At 42.7% G+C, this 24,434-nt stretch overlaps 2 protein-coding genes and 1 long non-coding RNA gene across 8 annotated transcripts in view; 2 read left to right on the top strand and 1 right to left on the bottom strand.

Moving 5' to 3' along the window:
• LOC135562972 (uncharacterized) lies at positions 1–20,378 on the bottom strand. Its single transcript, XR_010460174.1, has 2 exons — positions 19,883–20,378; positions 1–6,180 (listed from the first exon to the last, which is right to left on the bottom strand). It is a non-coding gene; the product is annotated as an uncharacterized LOC135562972 (long non-coding RNA).
• LOC115102496 (proto-oncogene tyrosine-protein kinase Src-like) lies at positions 1,272–12,775 on the top strand. 2 transcript variants are annotated; one of them, XM_029622514.2, is made up of 11 exons: positions 1,272–1,527; positions 1,861–1,960; positions 4,881–4,898; positions 5,518–5,616; positions 6,105–6,208; positions 9,118–9,267; positions 9,413–9,568; positions 10,318–10,574; positions 10,684–10,837; positions 11,019–11,150; positions 11,414–12,775. In XM_029622514.2, the coding sequence occupies exons 1-11, from the start codon at positions 1,272–1,274 to the stop codon at positions 11,620–11,622; spliced, it is 1,635 nt and encodes a 544-aa protein (XP_029478374.1). In that variant the 3' UTR covers positions 11,623–12,775. The 2 variants fall into 2 exon arrangements, with proteins under 2 accessions (XP_029478374.1, XP_029478375.1); XM_029622515.2 differs by lacking the exon at positions 4,881–4,898.
• The window catches only part of LOC115102495 (F-actin-monooxygenase mical1-like), a 23,434-nt gene continuing 18,958 nt past the window's right edge, over positions 19,959–24,434 (top strand). For 4 of the 5 annotated variants that reach the window (XM_029622506.2, XM_065005491.1, XM_065005492.1 and 1 more), the window contains exons 1-3: positions 19,959–20,065; positions 22,644–22,945; positions 23,316–23,523. In XM_029622506.2, coding sequence (XP_029478366.2) covers positions 22,688–22,945; positions 23,316–23,523 — 466 coding nt within the window. In that variant the 5' untranslated portion in view covers positions 19,959–20,065; positions 22,644–22,687. Of the gene's footprint in view, positions 20,066–21,689; positions 21,828–22,643; positions 22,946–23,315; positions 23,524–24,434 lie in introns of those variants that run through there. The other variant, XM_029622505.2, reaches the window with a different exon arrangement.

A 24,434-nucleotide genomic window follows, 5' to 3' on the forward strand; every position in this document is an offset into this window, starting at 1 on the left:
TTCTCCTTAATGCAACCGCTGTGTCAGATTTTATTTTTTACTTTACGGAAAAATCAAACCATGCAATAATCTGAGTACAGCGTTCAGACAACAAAGCAGCCAAAAAGATATCCGCCATATTGTGTAGTCAACATTATTCAGAAATAGCATTATAAATATTCACTTTGATGATCTTCATCCGAATGCACTCCCAGGAATCCCAGTTCCACGATGAATGTTTGATTTGTTCGATAATGTCCATCATGTATGTCCAAATAGCTTCTTTTGTTAGCGCGTTTGTTAAACAAATCCAAACGCGCGTTCAGGTCCAGCCTTAACGTCGGACGAAAAGTTCAATACGTTATATTACAGCCCATAGAAACATGTCAAACTAAGTATAGAATCAATCTTTAGGATGTTTTTATCATAAATGTTCAATAATGTTCCAACCGGAGAATTCCTATGTCTGTAGAAAAGCAATGGAACGAGAGCTAACTCTCTCGTGACCGCGCCTCAGAGCCTGTGGCACTCTGCCAGACACCTGGCTCAATCAGCTCTCATTCGCCCCCACTTCACAGTAGAAGCCTGAAACAATGTTCTAAAGACTGTTGACATCTAGGGGAAGCCTTAGGAAGTGCAATATAACCCCATTTACACTGTATATTGGAATGGCAAAGAGTTGAACAACTACAAACCTCAGATGTCCCACTTCCTGGTTGGATTTTCCTCAGGTTTTCACCTGCCATATGACTTATGTTATACTCACAGACATCATTCAAACCGTTTTAGAAACTTCAGAGTGTTTTCTATCCAAAATCTACTCATAATATGCATATATTAGCATCTGGGACAGAGTAGCAGGCAGTTTACTCTGGGCACCCTATTCATCCAAGCTACTCAATACTGCCCCCCTGTCACCAAGAAGTTAATGGTAAATGTACTACTGGTGTGCCAACCCTGCGGCCTCCAATGGATCAATCCACGCAGACAGGCGTGAAATATGAAATGTCTCATGTGCTATATATATTTGCTACTGCTCGACTAAAAAAATCTTGGTCGACCAACAGCCTATTGGCCAAACAAAATAAATTACAGTATCTAGGTATCGAATGGTGTTTGGCTGAAGATTATTCTAGCTATTCTAAGCCTATACCATCATGTAGAAAGGAGAAGTCTGAACTGTGCAATATCTTATTGGATTAATTAAAAAGCTCAAACTCCCAGCATTTTATTGTCTTTGCTTAAAGTGCAAAAGCTCATAAGTCTCTCTGTCTGTCTTACAGGCTTAGGCCATGGGGGGAACCAAGAGCAAGCCCAAAGACGCAGGCCTTCGGACACGGAGTCTTGATGGTAACATCAGTTTAGGAGGAGGGGGTGGCAGCTACAACATCAGCCCTGCCCAGCACACCCTCACGCCCAATCTGAGTCCAGCAGTGGGCGGAACACGCCGGTCCACTCAGCCGTTGATCAATACCCCGGAGCTGGCACTGTTTGGGGGAGTGGAGTCAGCCAATAGTGTCACGTCTCCTAACAGAGGGACACTTGCAGGTAAGACTGTAGGGCCCAGATACCCCACTAATACCTAGAATGGAATATAAATAAATTATTAAATCACTATAGTGATTAATTTCACTAAAGGTAAGATTATCTAAAACAGGCAGAGGTGCATTGAATGCTACTTATTTGATACTACTGACTACTGTAGTACGTGCAAATCTTATTCAGTACAATGTATGTTTGATACTCTTTATGGAAAAGCTACACAGTTTACTCTGCATATATGAATAGTACTGTATTTTTTAAAATGGTATTGCAATATCACTTAATATTTGATGACCCATCCTCTGAGGTATGAGTGTCTGTCTGCCCTCTCCCCCACAGGAGGTGTGACGACGTTCATGGCGCTGTATGACTACGAGTCTCGCACTGCCTCCGATCTGTCTTTCAGGAAGGGGGAACGGCTACAAATAGTGAACAACATGTGAGGCAACTCCACACACACTGGGATGAGTTTTTCAAGTTTCACGTTTTATTAGTCGTATGTACGGGAAACACATGATATACAGTTGAAGTCGGAAGTTTACATACACTTAGGTTGAAGTCATTAAAACTCGTTTTTCAACCACTCCACAAATTTCTTGTTAACAAACTATAGTTTTGGCAAGTCGGTTAGGACTTCTTTGTGCATGACACAAGTCATTTTTCCAACAATTGTTTACAGACAAGATTATTTCACTTATAATTCACTGTATCCCAATTCCAGTTGGTCAGACGTTTACATACACTAAGTTGACGGTGCCTTTAAACAGCTTGGAAAATTCCAGAAAATTATGTCATGGCTTTATAAGCTTCTGATAGGCTCATTGACATCGTTTGAGTCAATTGAAGGTGTACATGTGGATGTATTTCAAGACCTGCCTTCAAACTCAGTGCCTCTTTGCTTGACATCATCGGAAAATCAAAAGAAATCAGCCAAAAAATTGTAGGCCTCCACAAGTCTGGTTCATCCTTGGGAGCAGTTTCCAAACGCCTGAAGGTACCACATTCATCTGTACAAACAAAAGTATAAACACCATGGGACCACGCAGCCGTCATACCGCTCAGGAAGGAGACGCGTTCTGCCTCCTAGAGATGAACGTACTTTGGTGCGAAAAGTACAAATCGATCCCAGAACAACAGCAAAGGACCTTGTGAAGATGCTGGATGAAATGGGTACAAAAGTATCTATATCCACAGTCAAACAAGTCCTATATCGGCATAACCTGAAAGGCCGCTCAGCAAGGAAGAAGCCATTGCTCTAAAACTGCCATAAAAAAAGCCAGACTACGGTTTGCATCTGCACATACATTTTGGGGAAATGTCCTCTGGTCTGATGAAACAAAAATAGAACTGTTTGGCCATAATGACCATCGGAGAAAGGGGGAGACTTGCTAGCCGAAGAACACCATCCCAACCATGAAGCACGGGGGTGGCAGCATCCATGTTGTGTGGGTGCTTTGTTGCAGGAGGGACTGGTGCACTTCACAAAATAGATGGCATCATGAGGAGGAAAATGATGTGGATATATTGAAGCAACATCTCAAGACATCAGACAGGAAGTTGAAGCTTGTTCGCAAATGGGTCTTCCAAACGGACATTGACCCCAGCATACTTCCAAAGTTGTGGCAAAATGGCTTAAGTACAACAAAGTCAAGGTATTGGAGTGGCCATCACAAAGCCCTGGCCTACAAACCTGACTCAGTTACAACAGCTCTATCAGGAGGAATGGGCCAAAATTCACCCTACTTATAGTGGAAAGCTTGTGGATGGCTATCTGAAATGTTTGACCCAATTTAAAGGCAATACACTCCATTATTATTTGGCAGCATGTAAACTTCTGACCCACTGGGAATCTGATGATTAAAAAAATAAAGCCGAAATAAATCATTCACTCTACTATTATTCTGACATTTCACATTCTTAAAATAAAGTGGTGATCCTAACTAACCTAAGACAGGTAATTTTTACTAGGATTAAATGTCAGGAATTGTGAAAAACTGAGTTTAAATGTATTTGGCTAAGGTGTATGTAAACTTCTGACTTCAACTGTACATTGTCCAACGAAATACTTACTTGCAGCTTCCTTCTAAACAATGCCACAATAAGAATAAATAAAATATAAGAATACGAACATAAATTAAATGGCCCAGTAGAATAGAATAAACATATTAGCATAGATGAGGATGGGGACATATCCCCAGGGATAGACGCACATGCCCCCCCCCGCATTCTCGCTCTCTCTCTCTCACACACACACACCGTAGTCTGCATGTCTGGTCTCTTGCTGCGCTGGCTGGCTGTTTTGCCCCCAAACCCTGTGTCAGTCACCCGCCCTTTGTAAAGCCCGTAACCATAGAAACAGTCTCCCTTTACCAGTATCTGTTTTGTGTGAGCTGACACGTTTTTGTTGTAGATTTCCTATTTTCTCCTGCTCATTCATAAAAGTACAGCTGTTCATCTCACTGGTGCGTCCACTTGGAGGCTGATACGTTTCAACCCCTTCCCGTTTGTTACTAGCCCCTTCCTGCTGCCTCTACCTTAGTTGAAGTCTTGCTCGATAATTGTCTGCGAAATAACTGTCATGTAAACGTATATGTTAAAGTGACAGAAATGACCATTCATTCTAATAATGTCAGTCTGTGCTGCTTTTACAAATTTGAGTCTTTCTCTAATCAATAGAAGTGCAGTGGGACCATATTATTCAACTGAGCCGAGCCCCCAATACTCTAGCTATAACAAAGTGTTGACCTAGAAGGCCTGAGCTGAGGACAATCGAACTATAGTGGATTATTGTGATTAGTGCATCTGCCCCCGAAGCTGCTACAGCTATTCCCTTAGGGTTACCAGGTCAAATACGTCAACTCTGTGAACTCACCGTGATATGATAACCACAAGATAATGTTTCACCATTTCTTGTGTTATGAGCCAACCCGTTCTCAGCTTTATTTCTGCACCATGCACTTGGTATAATGTTCTGAAGCTTTCTTGGTGTTAATATTAGGTCTGCACCAATTATATTATCTGTCCTCTGTTTTAGGTATGCTGCTGAATGTCTCTTCTTTCTATGCATTCAGTCAATAACCTTGTTTCCATGTACGTACAGTGTGATCTTTCGACAGACTTCTGGTTTAATGGCTGTACTGTAGGTCTTTGCAAAGGGAGCTAGGTTCCGCTGTAGTGTCGGGATGAGGGGGTGGCGGATACCTGTTGTAATGGTTCTGTATACTGTATCTCTACCTACGAATCTGCTTCGCTAACACGCTTTCTGTCTCTTTTTTTAACCCCATCCACCCCCTTCGCATCTATTCTCTCTCTCCATCTCCCCAAACTATTTCTCTGTACCTTTTTGTAATTGTATGTAGGAGAAAGTTGAACAGCAGGTCAGTGAAGCTTCTCTTGTCTTTTGTGTCCTTCGTGTGAATGAATGTGCTGTGTGTGTGTGTTCACGTCATTAACACATCATAGTTGCTGGTTCACATGATAACTTCCCGGCATTTGGTTAATGGTGTCATAGTACACGTTTGTGTTTGAATCCACCCTGCATCCATTCCTTTAGTGTTCCTAGTAGTTGTAGGGTTGATTTCCTGGACACAGATTAAGCCTAATCCTAGAGAATCTATTGGAGTTTAATGGAGAATCTTAATTGACGCATCCTCTTAGTCCGGGAGTTTTAATCTGTCTTCACGAAACCGCCCTGTAGTCTACGGATATTGTAAATCATTTCCTCCCGTTGAGTCGACCCTGTATGAGCGCGTGTTACTGTTTCACCGTAGTCCCTGTATATTGGAAATAGAATGTGAAGAAGAGCCTCTGTGAAGACTGTATTCAATATTTGCCTCCCAATGTGAATGTACTGTGTGCAAAGTGTTTCCTTCACTCAAGAGTCCTGTCTTAAGTATCCCACCATATGAAGTAGAATCCAAATCACCCCACGTAAACTGGAATCACAGACTTGCAAAGGAGACCATCTGTGAAACCGTTCCGTTCTTGTCTCCGCAGAGAAGGGGACTGGTGGCTGGCTCGCTCTCTGACCACTGGAGAAAGTGGTTACATCCCCAGCAATTATGTGGCTCCTTCCGACTCCATCCAGGCAGAAGAGTAAATCCCTCCCTCCTTTCTTTCGCTCTCTCCCTCATCCTCTATTTATCCGTCCCACCTTTTCTTCTCTCTCCTGTAATTTCATTTTAATCAAGAGTTGAAAATAAAACTGATGGAATTCAAAAGGAGCTCCATCTACAGTATCTCTCTATGCACCTTGAAGGCATACACACACTCCACAAGCTGACATGCACAGACACACACGTGGATAATAACACACACAAACTAACCTGTGTAATGATTCCATTTCTTACCTTTATCCTACCAGTCATCTCAGATTGCCTATGGCTTCCAGGTAAGGGGCAGTAATCAGAATGCAATACTTCTTTGATTGGGGCATGCACAGAAGGCAGTTATATCGCCCGCGCTCTCTCTCACTCACACACACACACACACACACACACACACACAGCCACACTTTTTTTTCTTTCTCCCTTCCTCTCAATCTGGTCCCTGTGTCCCCGTGCTCTCTTCCCTCTCTTCCCTAGGTGGTATTTTGGGAAGATCACACGTCGCGACTCGGAGAGGCTCCTCTTGAGTTTGGACAACAGGAGAGGGACGTTCCTGGTGAGAGAGAGTGAGACCACCAAAGGTGAGTGTCTGAGGCTGGCATCTCCAGTGGAAACACCTCACAGATTACACCAAAGCATCTCCACTGACAATTAAGACCACATTGGAATGCTGGCCCGTGGGAATTGTCCTTTTCTGGGGATCAAGCCGTGTAGCTGTGCAACCATGTTCTTTTAAAATAGCTGTTTCGGCAAACCCTTTTATGTAGAAAAAGCTAACCTCTGATTTGTAAAATAAGAATTGAGACAAGGATTGTGTGTGTGTGCCATTCAGAGGGCGAATGTGCGACAAACAATGTGAGGTCCTTTTGAAAGGGGTACAGAAATACACCGTCGGGCGCACCGGTTTGTGTCAAGAACTGCAACGCTGCTGGGTTTTTCACGCTCAACAGTTTCCTGTGTGTATCAAGAATGGTCCAACACCCAACGGACATTCAGCCAACTTGACACAACTGTGGGAAGCATTGGAGTCTACATGGGCCAGCATCCCTGTGGGGACGCTTTCGACACCTTGTAGAGTTCATGCCCCGACAAATTGAGGCTGTTCTGAGGGCAAAAAAAAGGAGGGGATGCAACTCAATATTAGGAAGGTGTTCCTAATCATTTTTTAAACTTTTATTTTAACTAGGCAAGTCAATTAAGGACAAATTCTTATTTACCAAGCATGTGACAAATAAAATTAGATTTGTGGTTTCGATGTGACGCCCCTGGGGCACAGCGGAGTTCGATGCCTCTGATCGTCAGCTGCTGCACTACAGCACAGCCACAGTAGTGTCGCGCACACACGCTCTCCATGGGCCGAGCTCAGCGGAGAAAGAGAGGTGGGGGGCGTTGCCGGGAACTGAGTGGGAGCAGTGGGGAGCCCTCGGGTGAGTGAGTAAGACAGAAGTAGGTCATTGAGGAGCCAGGGGCGCGTTTAGCAGGGCCCTGTGTATGTTATGTAAACATGCCTCTAGATAACAAAGAATTTTTTATTTTATTTTATTTTTTATTTCACCTTTATTTAACCAGGTAGGCTAGTTGAGAACAAGTTCTCATTTGCAACTGCGACCTGGCCAAGATAAAGCATAGCAGTGTGAACAGACAACACAGAGTTACACATGGAGTAAGCAATTAACAAGTCAATAACACAGTAGAAAAAAAAAAAAGGGCAGTCTATATACAATGTGTGCAAAAGGCATGAGGAGGTAGGCGAATAATACAATTTTGCAGATTAACACTGGGGTGATAAATGATCAGATGGTCATGTACAGGTAGAGATATTGGTGTGCAAAAGAGCAGAAAAGTAAATAAATAAATAAAAACAGTATAAAAACAGTATGGGGATGAGGTAGGTGAAAATGGGTGGGCTATTTACCAATAGACTATGTACAGCTGCAGCGATCGGTTAGCTGCTCGGATAGCTGATGTTTGAAGTTGGTGAGGGAGATAAAAGTCTCCAACTTCAGCGATTTTTGCAGTTCGTTCCAGTCACAGGCAGCAGAGTACTGGAACGAAAGGCGGCCAAATGAGGTGTTGGCTTTAGGGATGATCAGTGAGATACACCTGCTGGAGCGTGTGCTACGGATGGGTGTTGCCATCGTGACCAGTGAACTGAGATAAGGCGGAGCTTTACCTAGCATGGACTTGTAGATGACCTGGAGCCAGTGGGTCTGGCGACGAATATGTAGCGAGGGCCAGCCGACTAGAGCATACAAGTCGCAGTTGTGGGTGGTATAAGGTGCTTTGGTGACAAAACGGATGGCACTATGATAGACTGCATCCAGTTTGCTGAGTAGAGTGTTGGAAGCCATTTTGTAGATGACATCGCCGAAATCGAGGATCGGTAGGATAGTCAGTTTTACTAGGGTAAGCTTGGCGGCGTGAGTGAAGGAGGCTTTGTTGCGGAATAGAAAGCCGACTCTTGATTTGATTTTCGATTGGAGATGTTTGATGTGAGTCTGGAAGGAGAGTTTACAGTCTAGCCAGACACCTAGGTACTTATAGATGTCCACATATTCAAGGTCGGAACCATCCAGGGTGGTGATGCTAGTCGGGCATGCGGGTGCAGGCAGCGATCGGTTGAAAAGCATGCATTTGGTTTTACTCGCGTTTAAGAGCAGTTGGAGGCCACTGAAGGAGTGCTGTATGGCATTGAAGCTCGTTTGGAGGTTAGATAGCACAGTGTCCAATGACGGGCCGAAAGTATATAGAATGGTGTCGTCTGCGTAGAGGTGGATCAGGGAATCGCCCGCAGCAAGAGCAACATCATTGATATATACAGAGAAAAGAGTTGGCCCGAGAATTGAACCCTGTGGCACTCCCATAGAGACTGCCAGAGGACCGGACAGCATGCCCTCCGATTTGACACACTGAACTCTGTCTGCAAAGTAATTGGTGAACCAGGCAAGGCAGTCATCCGAGAAACCGAGGCTATTGAGTCTGCCGATAAGAATATGGTGATTGACAGAGTCGAAAGCCTTGGCGAGGTCGATGAAGACGGCTGCACAGTACTGTCTTTTATCGATGGCGGTTATAATAAGGAATAAGGAATCATGTCGGCTCTATTCGTGAAATCTCTATCTGCAACGTTCGACAACCAGAGGCATATCACCCAGTTTAAACAGAGAGGGAAGGAGGGGGAATTGCCCAGGGGTTCTTTGAGTTCACTCGTCTGGCTGGCTGGCTCACTGGGCTGGTGCCGCCCTCTGGTGGCAGAAGGGATGTAATTGTTTTGTTTTTGTGGGACCACAAGGAATGGAACTTGTGAACACAAAATGACACTAATAAAGCAATTTCTTTCAAACTACTCTTCCTTTGGACCCCAGGAAGACTAGGAGTCGCTAAAGGCATCATCTAATGGAAATGTGAATAAAGGATTAAACAATATTTCTAGCCCAAGGTTATCTTGCTTTCTTTACTGATTTCCTGTCTCTAATGTACCTCTTCCTAGGTGCCTACTGTCTGTCAGTCCTGGACTATGACAACACTAAAGGACTGAATGTGAAACACTACAAGATTAGAAAGCTGGACAGTGGAGGCTTCTACATCACCTCACGCACTCAGTTTAACAACATACATCAGCTGGTCACACACTACCACAGTGAGTCACACACTGTACAAGTGTAAACAACTCAACCAATTACCTCTAAGCAAATACCTCTGAGAAGAGACTATGCGTGATGAACAAATAACACTACCAGAAGGTGATATTAGAGCTCACCGTGTTTTCTTCCCTGTCCTCTCAGAGCATGCAGACGGACTGTGCCACTGTCTGACGGAGGTATGTCCCGTACTAAAGCCTCAGACCCAGGGGCTGGCCCGCGATGCCTGGGAGATCCCCAGGGACTCTCTATGCCTCGACCTCAAACTGGGACAGGGATGCTTCGGAGAGGTCTGGATGGGTAAGACAGCCTCTCTCCACTACGAGCTAATTGAACTGTATATAAGAGTATGAATAGTGTGTAAATAGTATATTTGTTGTCTCTTGGTGACTTTCCAATATATATATATTCATGACAAAGTACAGAACAGTTACATTATTAATATATATATATATATAGCTGGTTTAGGGAGCAGGCTGAAGATCAGAATGGATCCCACTGATTAACTGATTCATGAAGTAGCTGATTAAATCACAACATAGCAGAGATGGTATTGTTTTTTTAGGATTCCCATTAGCTACTGCACATGCAGCAGCTACTCTTTCTGGGGTCTACATAAAAACGTACAAATTCATGACAAAGTACAGAACAGTTACATTATTAATATATATATATATATTAATATATATTAATAATGTAACTGTTCTGTACTTTGTCATGAATTTGTACGTTTGGGAATGGGAATTCCTAATGGGAATCCTAAAAAAACAATACCATCTCTGCTATGTTGTGATTTAATCAGCTACTTCATGAATCAGTTCATCAGTGGGATCCATTCTGATCTTCAGCCTACTCCCTAAACCAGCTGATCCTCTCAAACAAAGCAGAGGGTACTGCCATGTAGAGGAACTAAACATGTCTACAGAGTGCATTTGTCATTGCATCGACACATTCCTTGGCAGTTGGCACCTAATTTGACCGTTTTGAAAACATAATCTGACACTAGAAATGGTTACCACAACACAAGTAGCTGTGCAACCTTTATGTAGGCACGTGGAACGGGACGACGCGGGTAGCGGTCAAGACCCTGAAGACGGGTACCATGTCCCCCGAGGCATTCCTTATGGAGGCCCAGGTCATGAAGAAGCTGAGACATGAAAAACTGGTCCAGCTGTACGCCGTGGTGTCTGAAGAACCTATCTATATTGTCACGGAGTACATGGGACAAGGAAGCTTGTTGGACTTCCTGAAGGGAGACATGGGCAAGATGCTCCGCCTTCCTCAGCTGGTTGACATGGCCTCACAGGTAAGCAAGTTTAGAGATGGTCAGTGTAAATACTGTCTAGTATTACACACACACTCACACAAACACGCTGGCTGTTTTAGTCAAACCTAAACATGTGTCTTCTCGTCAGATTGCCTCAGGAATGGCGTATGTAGAGAGGATGAACTACGTCCACAGAGACCTCAGGGCTGCCAACATTCTAGTGGGAGACAACTTGGTTTGTAAAGTGGCTGACTTTGGACTGGCCCGTCTCATAGAGGACAATGAGTACACTGCCAGGCAGGGTAAGACCACTAGAGGGGGCTGATTACCATCTCTTCCTTTTGTCTGTCTCTGTTTTGTTTTTCTCTCTCTCCTCTCAATGTTTTGGCCCGCCAGACCAATTGGCATGCGTTTTTATTCTCAGGTTTTCTCACCACAACTTGAATTAGAGTATTGTCTAACGTGTGTCTCCTACCCTTGCAGGAGCAAAGTTCCCCATCAAGTGGACGGCTCCTGAAGCCGCGCTGTATGGCCGCTTCACCATCAAATCAGACGTCTGGTCGTTCGGGGTCTTACTGACAGAACTGGCCACCAAGGGGAGAGTACCATATCCAGGTAGCAACTGTGAATCTGCAAAGATGTCGCTTTGGTGAAAGGATCCCTTGTCTGATAGAGTTGCTTACCACTGTGAGCACATCCCAAAGACGCACACTGCTGGCAAGCGAGTCTACCTATGTGAAGACACTGTTGGCCGTTAACCTTTTTGAAACCATGAAGGTCAATGCAGTATCTATCTCTCCTGCCATTCGGCCCCTGTATAATGATGTTTGTGTTCTCCCGGTCCCTTTCCTCTCTCTCTCGCTCTCTCTCCCCCCCAGGCATGGTGAATCGGGAGGTGCTGGACCAGGTGGAACGTGGTTACAGGATGCCTTGTCCTGCTGAGTGCCCTGACTCCCTCCATGACCTCATGCTCACCTGCTGGAGGAAGGACGCTGAGGAGAGGCCCACATTCGAGTACCTGCAGGGCTTCCTGGAAGACTACTTTACCTCCACTGAGCCACAGTACCAGCCCGGGGAGAACCTTTAGTCGAGAACCTGAGGTATTATAGGGCTCATGTTGGAAGGGGAGAGGGGAACGGTGCTTTGGATACAGCCAGACTGACCTCTGTTGCACCTGGAACTGAACTCCCAATGACCACACACCTACTCCTGACCTATATTATAATTATTCAATGTGACGATATCGTTATTTTGTTACTTGATTGATGTTGATATCCTTCTGATTTTGAAAAGGACAGCACTAATCTACTGGTTTATTTTGAGTTCATCTACATTCATACCTGTCAGTTACTGTGTGCTCCTATTGACATTGTGCGGTAGCTCCACCCCCCCTTCATTTCTCATTGGACATGAGTAGCAACCAACTGTATGGACCAATTCAGTCCATCTCTTTAGAGGTACACCTTTGGAGATCTAAAGAAATAACAGATTTCTCATATCCCTATTGGTTCCTCTCTACAATGAGATTCCATGTTTAAGGATGGGTTCTTGTTCTGGTATGTCTTCCAATCTATTCCCACAGACTGCTTGAGAAGCAACTCTGAGGGCTACTGTTGTCAGGATATCGCTTTATGTTTTTGATCAAATTTGTTCTAAAACCTGGAATATTTGGTATTATAATCGGGCCACAGTTATTTCAGATGAACATTTCCCCTCTACATTGTGGCCATTCTTGGCAGCTTGAGGTGCTGTTTGTAGTTGACCGAGGTGGGCGGAACTTTCACTACGCAGACACTTCCATGAAACAAATTAGAATTGCTATGCATGGAATACCCCTCCCCAGGCACTCTTAAAGAAGATGAGAGGAGAATATTGTTTGTTATTTTTCATTTTATATTCACAGCGTTTCTAGAAGAAGACTAAAAAAGGCTACTGACGATCACTCAGTCTCCTCTCAGGAAGGGGACCATGAATCCTGCTGCAATGTTTTTGTGCCAATGCTGTAAATTACTATTTTCTACTCTCTTCATTGTTTTAAAGTTTTTTTCTGTTCTTACTACAAAGTTCAATAAGCGTTGCCCTGTAATTATACACACTATTTGTAAATCATTCCCAAACGTGTGTTTTGAATAATACCCTCCATCTGAATAATACCATCCATATTACATCAAATATCTAAGGCATGTATTTTAATGCTTTTGTTGTTCAAACATTCAGATTAAAACTCCAATGTTCTGCAATGGTTTTTAGTTATTTTTAGGAAAGGAGTAACCCTAAGACCTTTCACAATCTATTATTTGAGAAGTGATATCAGTGTAGCCGCTGGTTGAAGGTAGACTCAGCGAAATGACGTTGCCACGAGCAGCACTGCAGATATTGAGATGAGCGAGATGCAAAACTTCACTCACATAGTCACACCCAGTATCTGCGCATGTGCACGGGTTCGCTACACGCTGTTACAGCGTGGTAGCCGGGCGAAGTTGAGCCTTGCCAAATTAATCCACTCTGCTGTTCATTCCTGCACCTATGTCATATCGCTGAGTCTACCTTCCAAAAGTAAGTGGACATCTGCTCGTCGAACATCTCATTCCGAAGTCATGGGCATCAATATGGAGTTGGTCACCCCCCTCTTGCGTCTGTGACAGCCTCTACTCTTCTGGGAAGGCTTTCCACTAGATGTTGGAAAATTGCTGTGAGGATTTGCTTCCATTCAGCCATGAGCATTCGTGAGGTCGGGTACTGATGTTGGGTGATTAGACCTGGCTCACAGTCGGCGTTCCAATTCATCCCAATGGTGTTTGATGCGGTTGAGGTCAGGGCTCTGTGCAGGCCAGTCAAGTTCTTCCACACCGATCTCGACAAACCATTTCGGTATGGACCTCACTTTGTGCATGGGGGCATTGTCATGCTGAAACAGGAAAGAGCCTTCCCCAAATTGTTGCCACAAAGTTGGAAGCACAGAATTGTCTAGAATGTCATTGTATGCTGTAGCATTAAGATTTCCCTTCACTGGAACTAAGGGGCCTAACCCGAACCATGAAAAACAGCCCCAGACCATTATTCCTCCTCCACCAAACTTTACAGTTAGCATTATGCATTCGGGCATAGTTCTCCTGGCATCCGCCTAACCCAATTCGTCTGTCGGACTGCCAGATGGTGAAGCGTGATTCATCACTCCAGAGAACGCGTTTCCACTCCTCCAGAGTCCAATGGCGGCGAGCTTTACACCCCTCCAGCCGATGCTTGGCATTGTGCATGGTGATCTTAGGCTGGTGTGCAGCTGCCCGGCCATGTAAACCCATTTCATGAAGCTCCCAAAGAACAGTTATTGTGCTGACGTTGCTTCCAGAGGCAGTTTGGAACTCTGTAGTGAGTGTTGCAACCGGGGACTGACTTGTTGGAAAGGTGCCACATTGAAAGTCACTGAGCTCTTCAGTAAGGCCATTCTACTGCCAATGTTTGTCTATAGAGATTGCATGGCTCTGTGCTTGATTTTATACATCCGTCAGCAACTGGTGTGGCTGAAATAGCTGATTCCACTCATTTGAAGGGGTGTCTACATATTTTTGTGTATATATAGTGTATTTAGTGGTTTTGTTTTCATTGAATGATGGAGAAATTATTCTGAAGATATGAGAGGAGCAGGTTAGCATTTTTCATTGTGAACCTTGTTCTGGAAACAGCTCTGCAGAGTGGTCTAGCTGGCACAGCCATAAAATCTGATTTTAAACCTAACCTTAACCGTAACTACACTGTCAACGCGTATGCCTAACCTTCAATTATGACCAAAAAGCTCATTTGTGTTTTCATGAATTTTTACATTATAGACAATTTTGACTTTGCAGCTGGCTTATCTAAGGCAAAATCGCTCAGTTGTGCCTCCAGGACAAGACTCACGACAATAAACGTCAACCTGCATGAGACGACAGAGCTTCCCAGTGGCCTGAGATGCTGAATTGCCATTTTGAACGTCCACTGTCATTGGGCAATTGTACATAAATATCCTCAATGCTACTATTTTTTTGTATATATCCTGTTTCTAATTTATTCATATTATTAAAGGTCCTTTTGATTTGTCTATTTATTTTCAGCATCATTCTGCCTGTTGCCATGTCTACGGTACATCCCACTGTTATACTGGGAGCTCATCAGTGACGAGTGAAGAAACATTTTTTTTTTGTCTTTTTCTTTTGTATTACATCTTTCTTTATACGCCTGTCTTTTGTACCACTTTTTACTTTGTTTCCATCTTTTTACGAAGCCATGCTTATTGGTACTACATCTGACTGAGGAACTGCACGAGGGACATGGTTGAAAACAAGCTTTCATCAGTGGTGCGTTCAGTACGTTTTTTTTAACGTTCTCGAACATTCAATTGAACGGAAACGGTACTGAACGGCCAGTTGAAAAAACGTGGTTGGGTTGGGGAACGCTATTAGCATGGCCACTGCCCTTTTTTTAAATACGTCACTCATTGCATCAAGCCACACCCACCCAAAGGCAGCAAACGTACCTCAATATCTGTTCAAGAAGGTACAAGAACATTTTGGGGGAAACATTGTAATTCAGTACAAACTGTTCCGCAAACGTTTAAGCAAACTGAACGCACCTCAGGTTTCATCTTCCTCATTTCAGAATAAGAGAGCGCCTTTTTATGTAGCCTCTAAAGTTGCCACTGATTCTATTTCTGCTATGAAAAATTGCATTCATCAATCATACGTTAACATGTCGAAATGTTTCCTACTCTTAAGGCCATTGATGGGGAGGCTGGCTTGCGAACTGAAGGTCAGTGTTTTTTTTTATAGAAGACCGCTGATGTACAGTGCTGTGGTACAGCATGGTTTCTATGTTACTGTGGCAAGAAGACTTGCATCAAGAATCTGAACTGGGTATTGTGGTACTGTAGGGCTTCTTGAGTGCGAAGATTTCATAAACCACTAGAAATTCTACACTGGTTTTCATTGAATTCTCAGACACTGGCCTAGATTATTAATCTGAGTTATGTGTTCTGTCCTGTGAATATATGGAGCAGCAGATTGACTAGTCTGTCGTCTTAATCCTAATCCCCATTTGTATGATCATATTGATAAAACAAGGACGTCTCCATTGGGTTCTTTGGGTCTTTTTCACCTCAACCTATGCAGTTTTTGGGATCTGTGATATTCCTTTTGTATAATCTTTTTTTACCGTATTCAGTGGAAAATGCAAAAATATTGCCTGAAATTCTTACTATTGTTTAAAATTCAAATGACAGTTGGAATAAAATGTGTACATTGCAAACTGTAATCTGACAAATGTTGTAAAATGCATTAAATTATGTTCCTTATATTGACTATAACAACATTGGTTGAGCAACCAGGCAGTGAGTCAGTTGATGTCTATCAGTTTACAGTAAATAGTGTTTTACCTCACATCAGGGCATGATCCCTAACAGACTAGAATGTTATACCATTAATTTCATTCTGAAGTGACGGCTTCCTTTCGGTGAGTTTATACAGGGTGGAGGTAAGATGCAGTGTCACAATGTCATTTTATCCAAAAGCCTCCTGTAGTTCAAGGTACTGTGAGCTAGGGTTGGTCTAGATAATTGCATATCTTTGAGATACTAACCCAATGTCTTTTTTAGAGGTGTTTTTAAACATTATAGCTTGGTAAACAAATAATATGCCAAATCCATATTGTATGTTGTTATGAGGCAGTAGACCTAGGCTACTGTAGGCCTGTTTGTGGTTGTCAGATCATTCGATATAAGATATGATTGAGAACAAAACAAAGAAGTAAACATTTGTGTTATATTACTTCAAGTGAAGTGATACCCTTGTTCAGTGGTGGGAAAAGTACCCAATTGTCGTACTTGAGTAAAAGTAAAAAAATACCTTTTTTAATAGAAATTTACTCAAGTAAAAAGTGAAAGTCACCCAGTAAAATACTACTTGAGTAAAAGTCTAAAAGTATTTGTTTTTAAATAAACTTAAGTATCAAAAGTCAATGTAATTTCTCAAATATACTTCAAGTTCAAAAGTAGAAGTATAAATCATTAAAAATTCTTCATATTACGCAAACCAGACGGCACCATTTTCTTTCTTTAAAAAAATGTATGGTTGGTCAGGGCATACTCAAACACTCAGACATCGTTTACAAAGGAAGCACTTCTGTTTAGTGAGGCAGTAGAGATGCCAGGGACGTTCTCTTAATAAGTGCGAGAATTGGACCATCTTCCTGTCCTGCTAAGCATTCAAAATGTAACTAGGACTTTTGGGTGTCAGGCAAAATCTATGGAGTAAAAAGTACATTATTTTCTTTAGGAATGTAGTGAAGTAAAAGTTGTCAAAAATAAAAATGATAAAGTGCAGATACCCCAAAAAACTGGTTGAGTACTTTTAAAGTATTTTTTACTTAAAAGTACTTCACACCACTGTCCTTGTTGCATAATATGCAGAAACTCCCTCTTTTATTCATGGTCATCACTAGTTACCACAGCCACAAAGTTATAATTATGGCTAAACCCACATTTTTCTACAATTTATCTTCTTAAAATCTGATTGTAAACCTGACCTTAACCCTAACCACACTGCTAACATTCAGCTTAACTCTAACCTTAAATTAACCTCTACAGGATCGGTGGGTCCCCTGCTGGATGATTGAGCTAACCTAGACTAATGTGATTAACATGAGGTTGTAAGTAACACAAAAAAATCCCAGGACATAAACATATCCGATATTGGCAGAAAGCTTAAATTCTTGTTAATCTAACTGTGCTGTCCAATTTACAGTAGCTACAGAATACCATGCTATTGTTTGAGGAGAGTGCACAGTTATGAACTTGAAAAGTTATTAATAAACCAGTTAGGCACATTTGGGAAAATGTTGAACAGAAAGGCAATGGTTCATTGGATCAGTCTAAAACTTTGCACATACACTGCTGCCAAGGCTATACTCGGCCTTGTCTCAGGATGGTAAGTTAGTGGTTGAAGATATCCCTCTAGTGGTGTGGGGGCTATGCTTTGGCAAAGTGGGTGGGGTTGTATCCTGTCTGTTTGGCCCTATCTGGTGGTATCGTCGGATGTGGCCACAGTTTCTCCCGACCCCTCCTGTCTCAGCCTACAGTATTTATGATGCAGTCGTTTGTGTCGGGGTGCTAGGGTCATTCTGTTATATCTAGAGTATTTCTCCTGTCTTATCCGGGGTCCTGTGTGAATTTAAGTGTGCTCTCTCTAATTCTCTCTCTCTCTCTCCTTTCTTTCTCTCTCTGAGGACCTGAGCCCTAGGACCATGCCTCAGGACTACCTGGCCTGATGACTCCTTGCTGTCCCCAGTCCACCTGGCCGTGCTATCTGCTCCAGTTTTAACTGTTCTGCCTGCGGCTATGTAATCCCGACCTGTACACCGGAGGTGCTATCTGTCCCAGACCTGCTGTTTTCAACTCTATTGGCAGTAGGAGCGGTAGAGATGCTATGGAAATCCAACTGACATTTACTCCTGTTGCACCCTCGACAACCACTGTGATTATTATTATTTGACCCTGCTGGTCATCTATGAACATTTGAACATCTTGGCCATGTACTGTTATAATCTTCACCCGGCACAGCCAGAAGAGGACTGGCCACCCCTCATAGCCTGGTTCCTCTCTAGGTATCTTCCTAGGTTTTGGCCTTTTCTAGGGAGTTTTTCCTAGCCACCGTGCTTCTACACCTGCAATGCTTGCTGTTTGGGGTTTTCGGGCTGGGTTTCTGTACAGCACTTTGTGACATCAGCTGATGGAAGAAGGGCTTTATAAATAACTTTGATTGATGGTACAAAAAATAAAATACAAAAACACGGTTGGCTTTTCTTTGTAATATCTTTTACCAGATATAACGTGTTGTATTCATTTTACATTTCCACAAACTTCAGTGTTTCCTTTAGTTAGTTAGAATTGGGTATGTCTTTTTAGGGGAAAATTGGAGGGGGGGGAAAAAGGGGCAGATACTTAAGAGTTAAGACCTAAAAGCACATTTTTGTTTTCATGAATGGTTACAATATAGTCCGTTTTGACTGTGCGCTGAACGTGCGTGCAGGTGAGAATGAATGATTTATTTCTGGAATTCCCTTCAACTGTGATCAGACAGTAGGTAGCCTGCAGATCCGACACCTTTTGCTTGCTCTCAGCTGCACTAGAGGGTTGAGCAGAGCATTTGCTTAAATTATAACACTGGAGCTGGCATGAGAGATGGCAACAAAAAAAAACCTTCCCTCAATCCAATGATGAGAAATTGCGTTGTACTCAACTGTTACACAGAGAAGATTGAATGACAGCTAGTAAACAGTAGCAGTCCTTCAATCTTCTCGGTGTAACAGTTGGGATAATGGCACATTAAAGTTTTATTCTGAAAGTCCAGTAATATTACAGATACTAGGCCTACTTTGTTATTGAAACCAGGAAGAATGTTCTGCAGGGCAGAATTGGCACACGCCATATTATTCAGCAATCCATTTTCCCCTGTTTATTTCATTGATCAATTTCCCATTATTGTATATCAAGCAACCTTGGTAGCTGAGAATTCTCAACTCCACAATATGTACATCACATCTCAATGGAGTTGAGTGGCGATTGAGTTTTGGTGGCGTGGACTTTTATTTTGAAGGCGAACCACCGATTCCACTTGTTTTTTTGCTCATGCTAATGTTGTTCACAACACACTGTTCTAGCACTTGAATTAAAGGGTAACTACACCCGAAAATCTAAATTGCAATCATTTTTCCCAGACCTCAAAAGTTGTCTCCTGATAGGGTTTAAGCATTGTTGTGGTCTTAACATTTTCAATGTCGTTTTTTTCCCCTATACATTTTTTGTTTATTTTGTTACTTTTTAAAATTTGGCTGGCTACTCTATTACTTGTGGAAAACACTTTTTAATATGTACCTGTGCTTGTCCTGACTTGTTATTAGAGTTGTCAATGAGAGTTTGAAGCCATAGTTCTATTTTGGCATCTGCCTTGCAGGGCTGCTCCTTCTCTGTTAACAAACAACGGCTCCCTGGGTGGAGGTCGAATAAAATGAAATTTTTATCAAAAATGACAAATTGCAGCACCCAAAGAAAATAACACCTTTACACAGGACAAATGGGCACAAGGTACACTTTTAAAGAATGTCAATTTTTACATGTATCGATGTGATACCGACTCGATGTAGCCGGAGGTACACTTCGCCAAAACTCATTGCCACTCAACTCCATTGGAATGTGTAACGTGAGAATTCTCAAGTACAACCTTGGTATGGTAGTTGTTTTGTTTTTGGCAAACGAGCAAAAAAACACATTAGTTCACTTCAGGGAAATATGGTTAGCATCTCATACCCAATTCACTCACCTTTTCTTTCTACCTCTCTCATTTGTGCTGTCTACTGTTCTGCCGTCCCACCCCTTTCCTGGCCCCAACGTTTGGCTGCTCTGTCACGTTACAGAGGCATTCAGCAGCTTGATCATATACACCGCAACGTTTGCAGACCAGTCACTGTGGCAGACCCTTTGTCCTCAGCCGGCACGCGACAGGGTAAGACAAAAACCCTTATCCACTGTTCTCCTCAGGTAAATGTAACATCTGCCTTGTCTGTCGGAAGTATAGCAATAACTTGATCATTGCTCAAGCAGAGCAGTCTACTTCATAAGGAAAGGTTCTTCCTCACTCAAGGTTTTGTTCCTGGCCATTTCCATATTTGTCATGACAAGACTTGTTTGAGTAGAACCTCAGGAATGAAACAGACCCTAAATGGTGTGTGTTAACTTGTACCAGGCAGATGTTCTGTGCTTTGCAGGGTGCAGCATTCTTAACCACATACATCATCACAAGAGTCAAGAACAGGCAACTGTCTACTTTCTTTCTCCACCACAGCAGCCAACACTTCATTGAGGCTGTCAACTGTCTTTCGACAGTATGAACAAATACCGTTGCTCTTGTCTCTCTCTTAGATGAAATACTCCGGATGTTGCAAATGACACAACGTTCTGTTTGCAGATGTCTGTTGCTTAACAAAGAAGAAGGATGCCAGAATTGGCACACCTAAAATGAAGCTGAACAAACAGCTGTAGGTGTGTGACAGACTTGAATGACCGACTGGCATAAGATGACTCCGAGAAGATGAGAGGCTGGGGACAGTAGGATAGTAGGACATTCAAGTTGCACACCACCAATACTGAAAGTGACCTGCTTACATGTGTTGTATTGGACACACTTTTATTTGTTTCCTTGAGGTCTAGTGAGAGAAGGACTTTTACCCTGACCTTTGTGCCCACATGGAAGCTGTTATTGTATTTGATAAGAGAGGATTAATCATTACCAGGCAGATATTTGTGCCCACATTTTAGTGTGGTTGTGTGCCTCTTTATACCAGCTTTATGGCAGTCACTTCGTCACTGTAAAGCTGAGTTCAAGAGCGTGCATGACTGGAGAGCGGTGCAGTTCTGATTTTAATGATATGGTTTTTAGGAATTATGTTCAGTCGTTTTGTCTCCAGTGAAGCAATATCCTGTGTATTTTGACAGATAAAGTTCCCTTGCATATAGCTACAGTGTGACTGTTGGGCCTGGGTTGATATGATACTGCTAGATCTGACAGCTGAAGTGTTCCAACTATCAAGGCTGTGTCTGATTTTATAGCTCTGCCTGAGGCAGTGACGGAGAGGTTCAACTCTCAACCGCAATGTTGTTCTATCAATGTCCAGTATAACACTTGAGTTGTTACAGAGCAACTATATGAGGGCCAAAGAGAACTCCAGGGAAATGCTACAGTACATAGAGGGAGATCTACTGAGAGGGTGAGGGTTCCTTGTGTATAATGTACACTAGACTAGAGCCTGTTTTATGACCTTATTCTTAACATCCACATAATAAAGACCTGGACAATCTCGGTCCATTGAATAAATAGCTCTTCATACAGTTATGTTTGGTTGTACTGTACAGTAGCCTATATTTCTCCCACAAACACATCTATTTTTATAGCTCTATGGCCATAAAAAGACCTCACCCACTCTGTCCAATCGGGTTTGTGTCTGTCTGCCTCCGGTGTCTAGCAGAAGATGCTGAACATAACCAACAAGTTACAGCGTTTGTAAATGTCATCTCAGGAAGTCATGTGTGAACAAAACATTAGTTCCAGGAAATGACTTGCCAACCCCAATGCACTAAATGCTTGACACATACAGTAGCTTGAGTAGAGTTTGTCACCTAGTTGTTGTCACTGCTGTTAAACATTTTAGGTTGGTCTACATTTGCCTGCACATTTAAACTGGAGTTGAATGATTCTTCTGTCCATATCCGTATGTATATTTACTGCTTTTTTTGACTGACATGTAGTGGTGGTAGTATTAGTACAGGTGTATGGAAGGAGTTCTAGTAGCAGTCTGTTTTAGTCATTGCAATGCTCAGCTATGTGATCCAAGTAAGCCCTTTTCAGATCTATTAGTATTACCGCGCCCAGAGCCAATGCTGACTAAGTGATTATTATCTAACCAGTTTAAGTAAAGAGGATAGCGACTATTATTTGTGGCCAGTGTGTGAAGCTAAGATTATCCCATCTGTTCAATGTGACGTGGCCAACCACTTCGGTCTCTCTTCCCTCTGAAAGAGAAACACCGGACCAAAGATACAGGTAGTGTGTTCTATTAAGAGTAGACTGTCTTAATTGTGTGTAATATAGCGTCACTAAGTTCAGTGGTAAACACCCATCATAGCATTCAATCTTAGGGAGCTGTCATAAAGATAACGAACCTACACAGAACACATGGTTGGGGAAGTTGGCGATGACTATGACTCAGGTGGCTTTAAAACCATCTAATTTTAGGGTTTTATTTTCAGACAGAGGGAATTGTCCCCAGTTGTTGTCTGTTAGTCAGACCTCTAGACCACCTCCATATATTTCCAAAGCCCAATGGCAAAAATGCATCACTTTGTTGGCTAGTCTTTATATTATAATAACTTCTGTAATTGAGCTCAGTTATTTTTAGGCAGATTATTTAACATTTTCAAAAATGTGTGCCCATTTAGAGGACAACTTAGAGGACAACATTAATAATATAATTTATATATTTTATTTATATATTTTCTCATGATGTTGGTGTTTACTTTATCCACAGTGAACATCCAAGAATCTGGAGGCACAGGTTGAGCATCCACGACCATGGTGAACCAGGACCCCACCAACCCCTCCCATGTCCTCTTTGACCAGTTTGTCCAGACCCAGACCTGTAAGGAGGTGCAGCGTACCTTCTCAGAGCTCTGCCACCACCTAGAATTGGACCCCCAGGACTACCAGAGTTTCTACACCAAGCTCAAGGAGAGGCTCAACTACTGGAAGGCCAAAGCCCTCTGGATCAAGCTGGACAAGCGGGCCCAACACCAAGACTACCAGCAGGGCAAAGTCTGTGCCAAAACCAAGGTGTGTGTGTTTATTTATTCTCATTTAAACAATGAAGAGGAATACTCTAGAAGTTATCTGAAGTAAAACACAGTTGTACAAGGAAGGGTGGCTGTGTGGTGGTCTGTTAGTGTTGGCTCTCTAGTTGTGTTTAAGGTTTCAACATCAGCATCGTGTCTCTACATTGGCAGAGTACTGTCAGTGCTTTTGATACTATCAAGGTGCATTCAGCAACTGCAGAGCGTTATCCTATTTCCTTCCTTCCTCTCTATATTTATTCCTTCTCCCCCCCCCACTCTCTCCCCTCTTCTCTCTCACGCAACCTTTCCCTTTCCCCTCCGTCTCGCTCTCTCTTTCTCCCCCCTCTGTATCTCCCTCTCTCTCTCCTCAGTGCCTGGTGCTGGGTGCAGGGCCGTGCGGGCTGAGGACAGCCATAGAGCTGGCTCTGCTGGGGGCTCAGGTGGTGGTACTGGAGAAGAGGGACTCTTTTTCCCGGAATAACGTGCTGCACCTCTGGCCTTACACCATCTGTGACCTGCGTGGGCTGGCTGCCAAGAAGTTCTATGGCAAATTCTGCACTGGGGCTCTGGATCACATCAGTATGTATACCACTGCCATGCTATATCAACTAGATTTACTGATGTAATAATGCCAATCATATATCTTTATTGATTATGCATGACTAAATCTAACCTTATTTAGTTGATGAATCTATTACCGTGATTTTTTTCACATACAGTGCCTGTGTACACTACCAGTCAAAAGCTTTAGAACACCTACTCATTTAAGGGTTGTTATTTATTTTTACAATTTTCTACGTTGTAGAATAGTGAAGACATCAAACTATTAAATAACATATGGAATCATGTAGTAACCAAAAAAGTGTTAAACAAATCAAAATGTATTTTATATTTGAGAATCTTCAAGTAGCCACCCTTTGCCTTGATGACAGCTTTGCACACTCTTGGGATTCTCTCAACCAGCTTCATGAGGTAGTCCCCTGGAATTCATTTCAATTAACAGGTGTGCCTTGTTAAGGCACCTTCCTTCTTAATGTGTTTGAGCCAATCAGTTGTGTTCTGACAAGGTAGGGGGATAGCCCTGTTTGGTAAAAGACCAATTCCATATTATGGCAAGAACAGCTCAAATAAGCGAAGAAAAATTACAGTCCATCATTACTTTAAGGCATGAAGGTCAGTCAATACGCATACATATTTTTTTCTTCAAGTGCAGTCGTAAAAACCATCAAGCACTATGATGAAACTGGCTCTCATGAGCACCTCGACAGGAAAGGAAGACCCAGAGTTACCTCTGCTGCAGGGGATACGTACATTAGAGTTACCAGCCTCAGAAATTGCAGCACAAATAAATGTTTCACAGAATTCAATTAACAGACGCATCTCAACATCAACTGTTCAGAGGAAACTGTGTGAATCAGGCCTTCATGGTCAAATTATTGCAAAGAAACCACTACTAAACGACATCAGTAAGAAGAAGAAGAGACCGGTGG

The sequence above is a fragment of the Oncorhynchus nerka genome, linkage group LG20, assembly GCF_034236695.1.
Source record: "Oncorhynchus nerka isolate Pitt River linkage group LG20, Oner_Uvic_2.0, whole genome shotgun sequence".
Lineage (NCBI taxonomy): Eukaryota > Metazoa > Chordata > Actinopteri > Salmoniformes > Salmonidae > Oncorhynchus > Oncorhynchus nerka.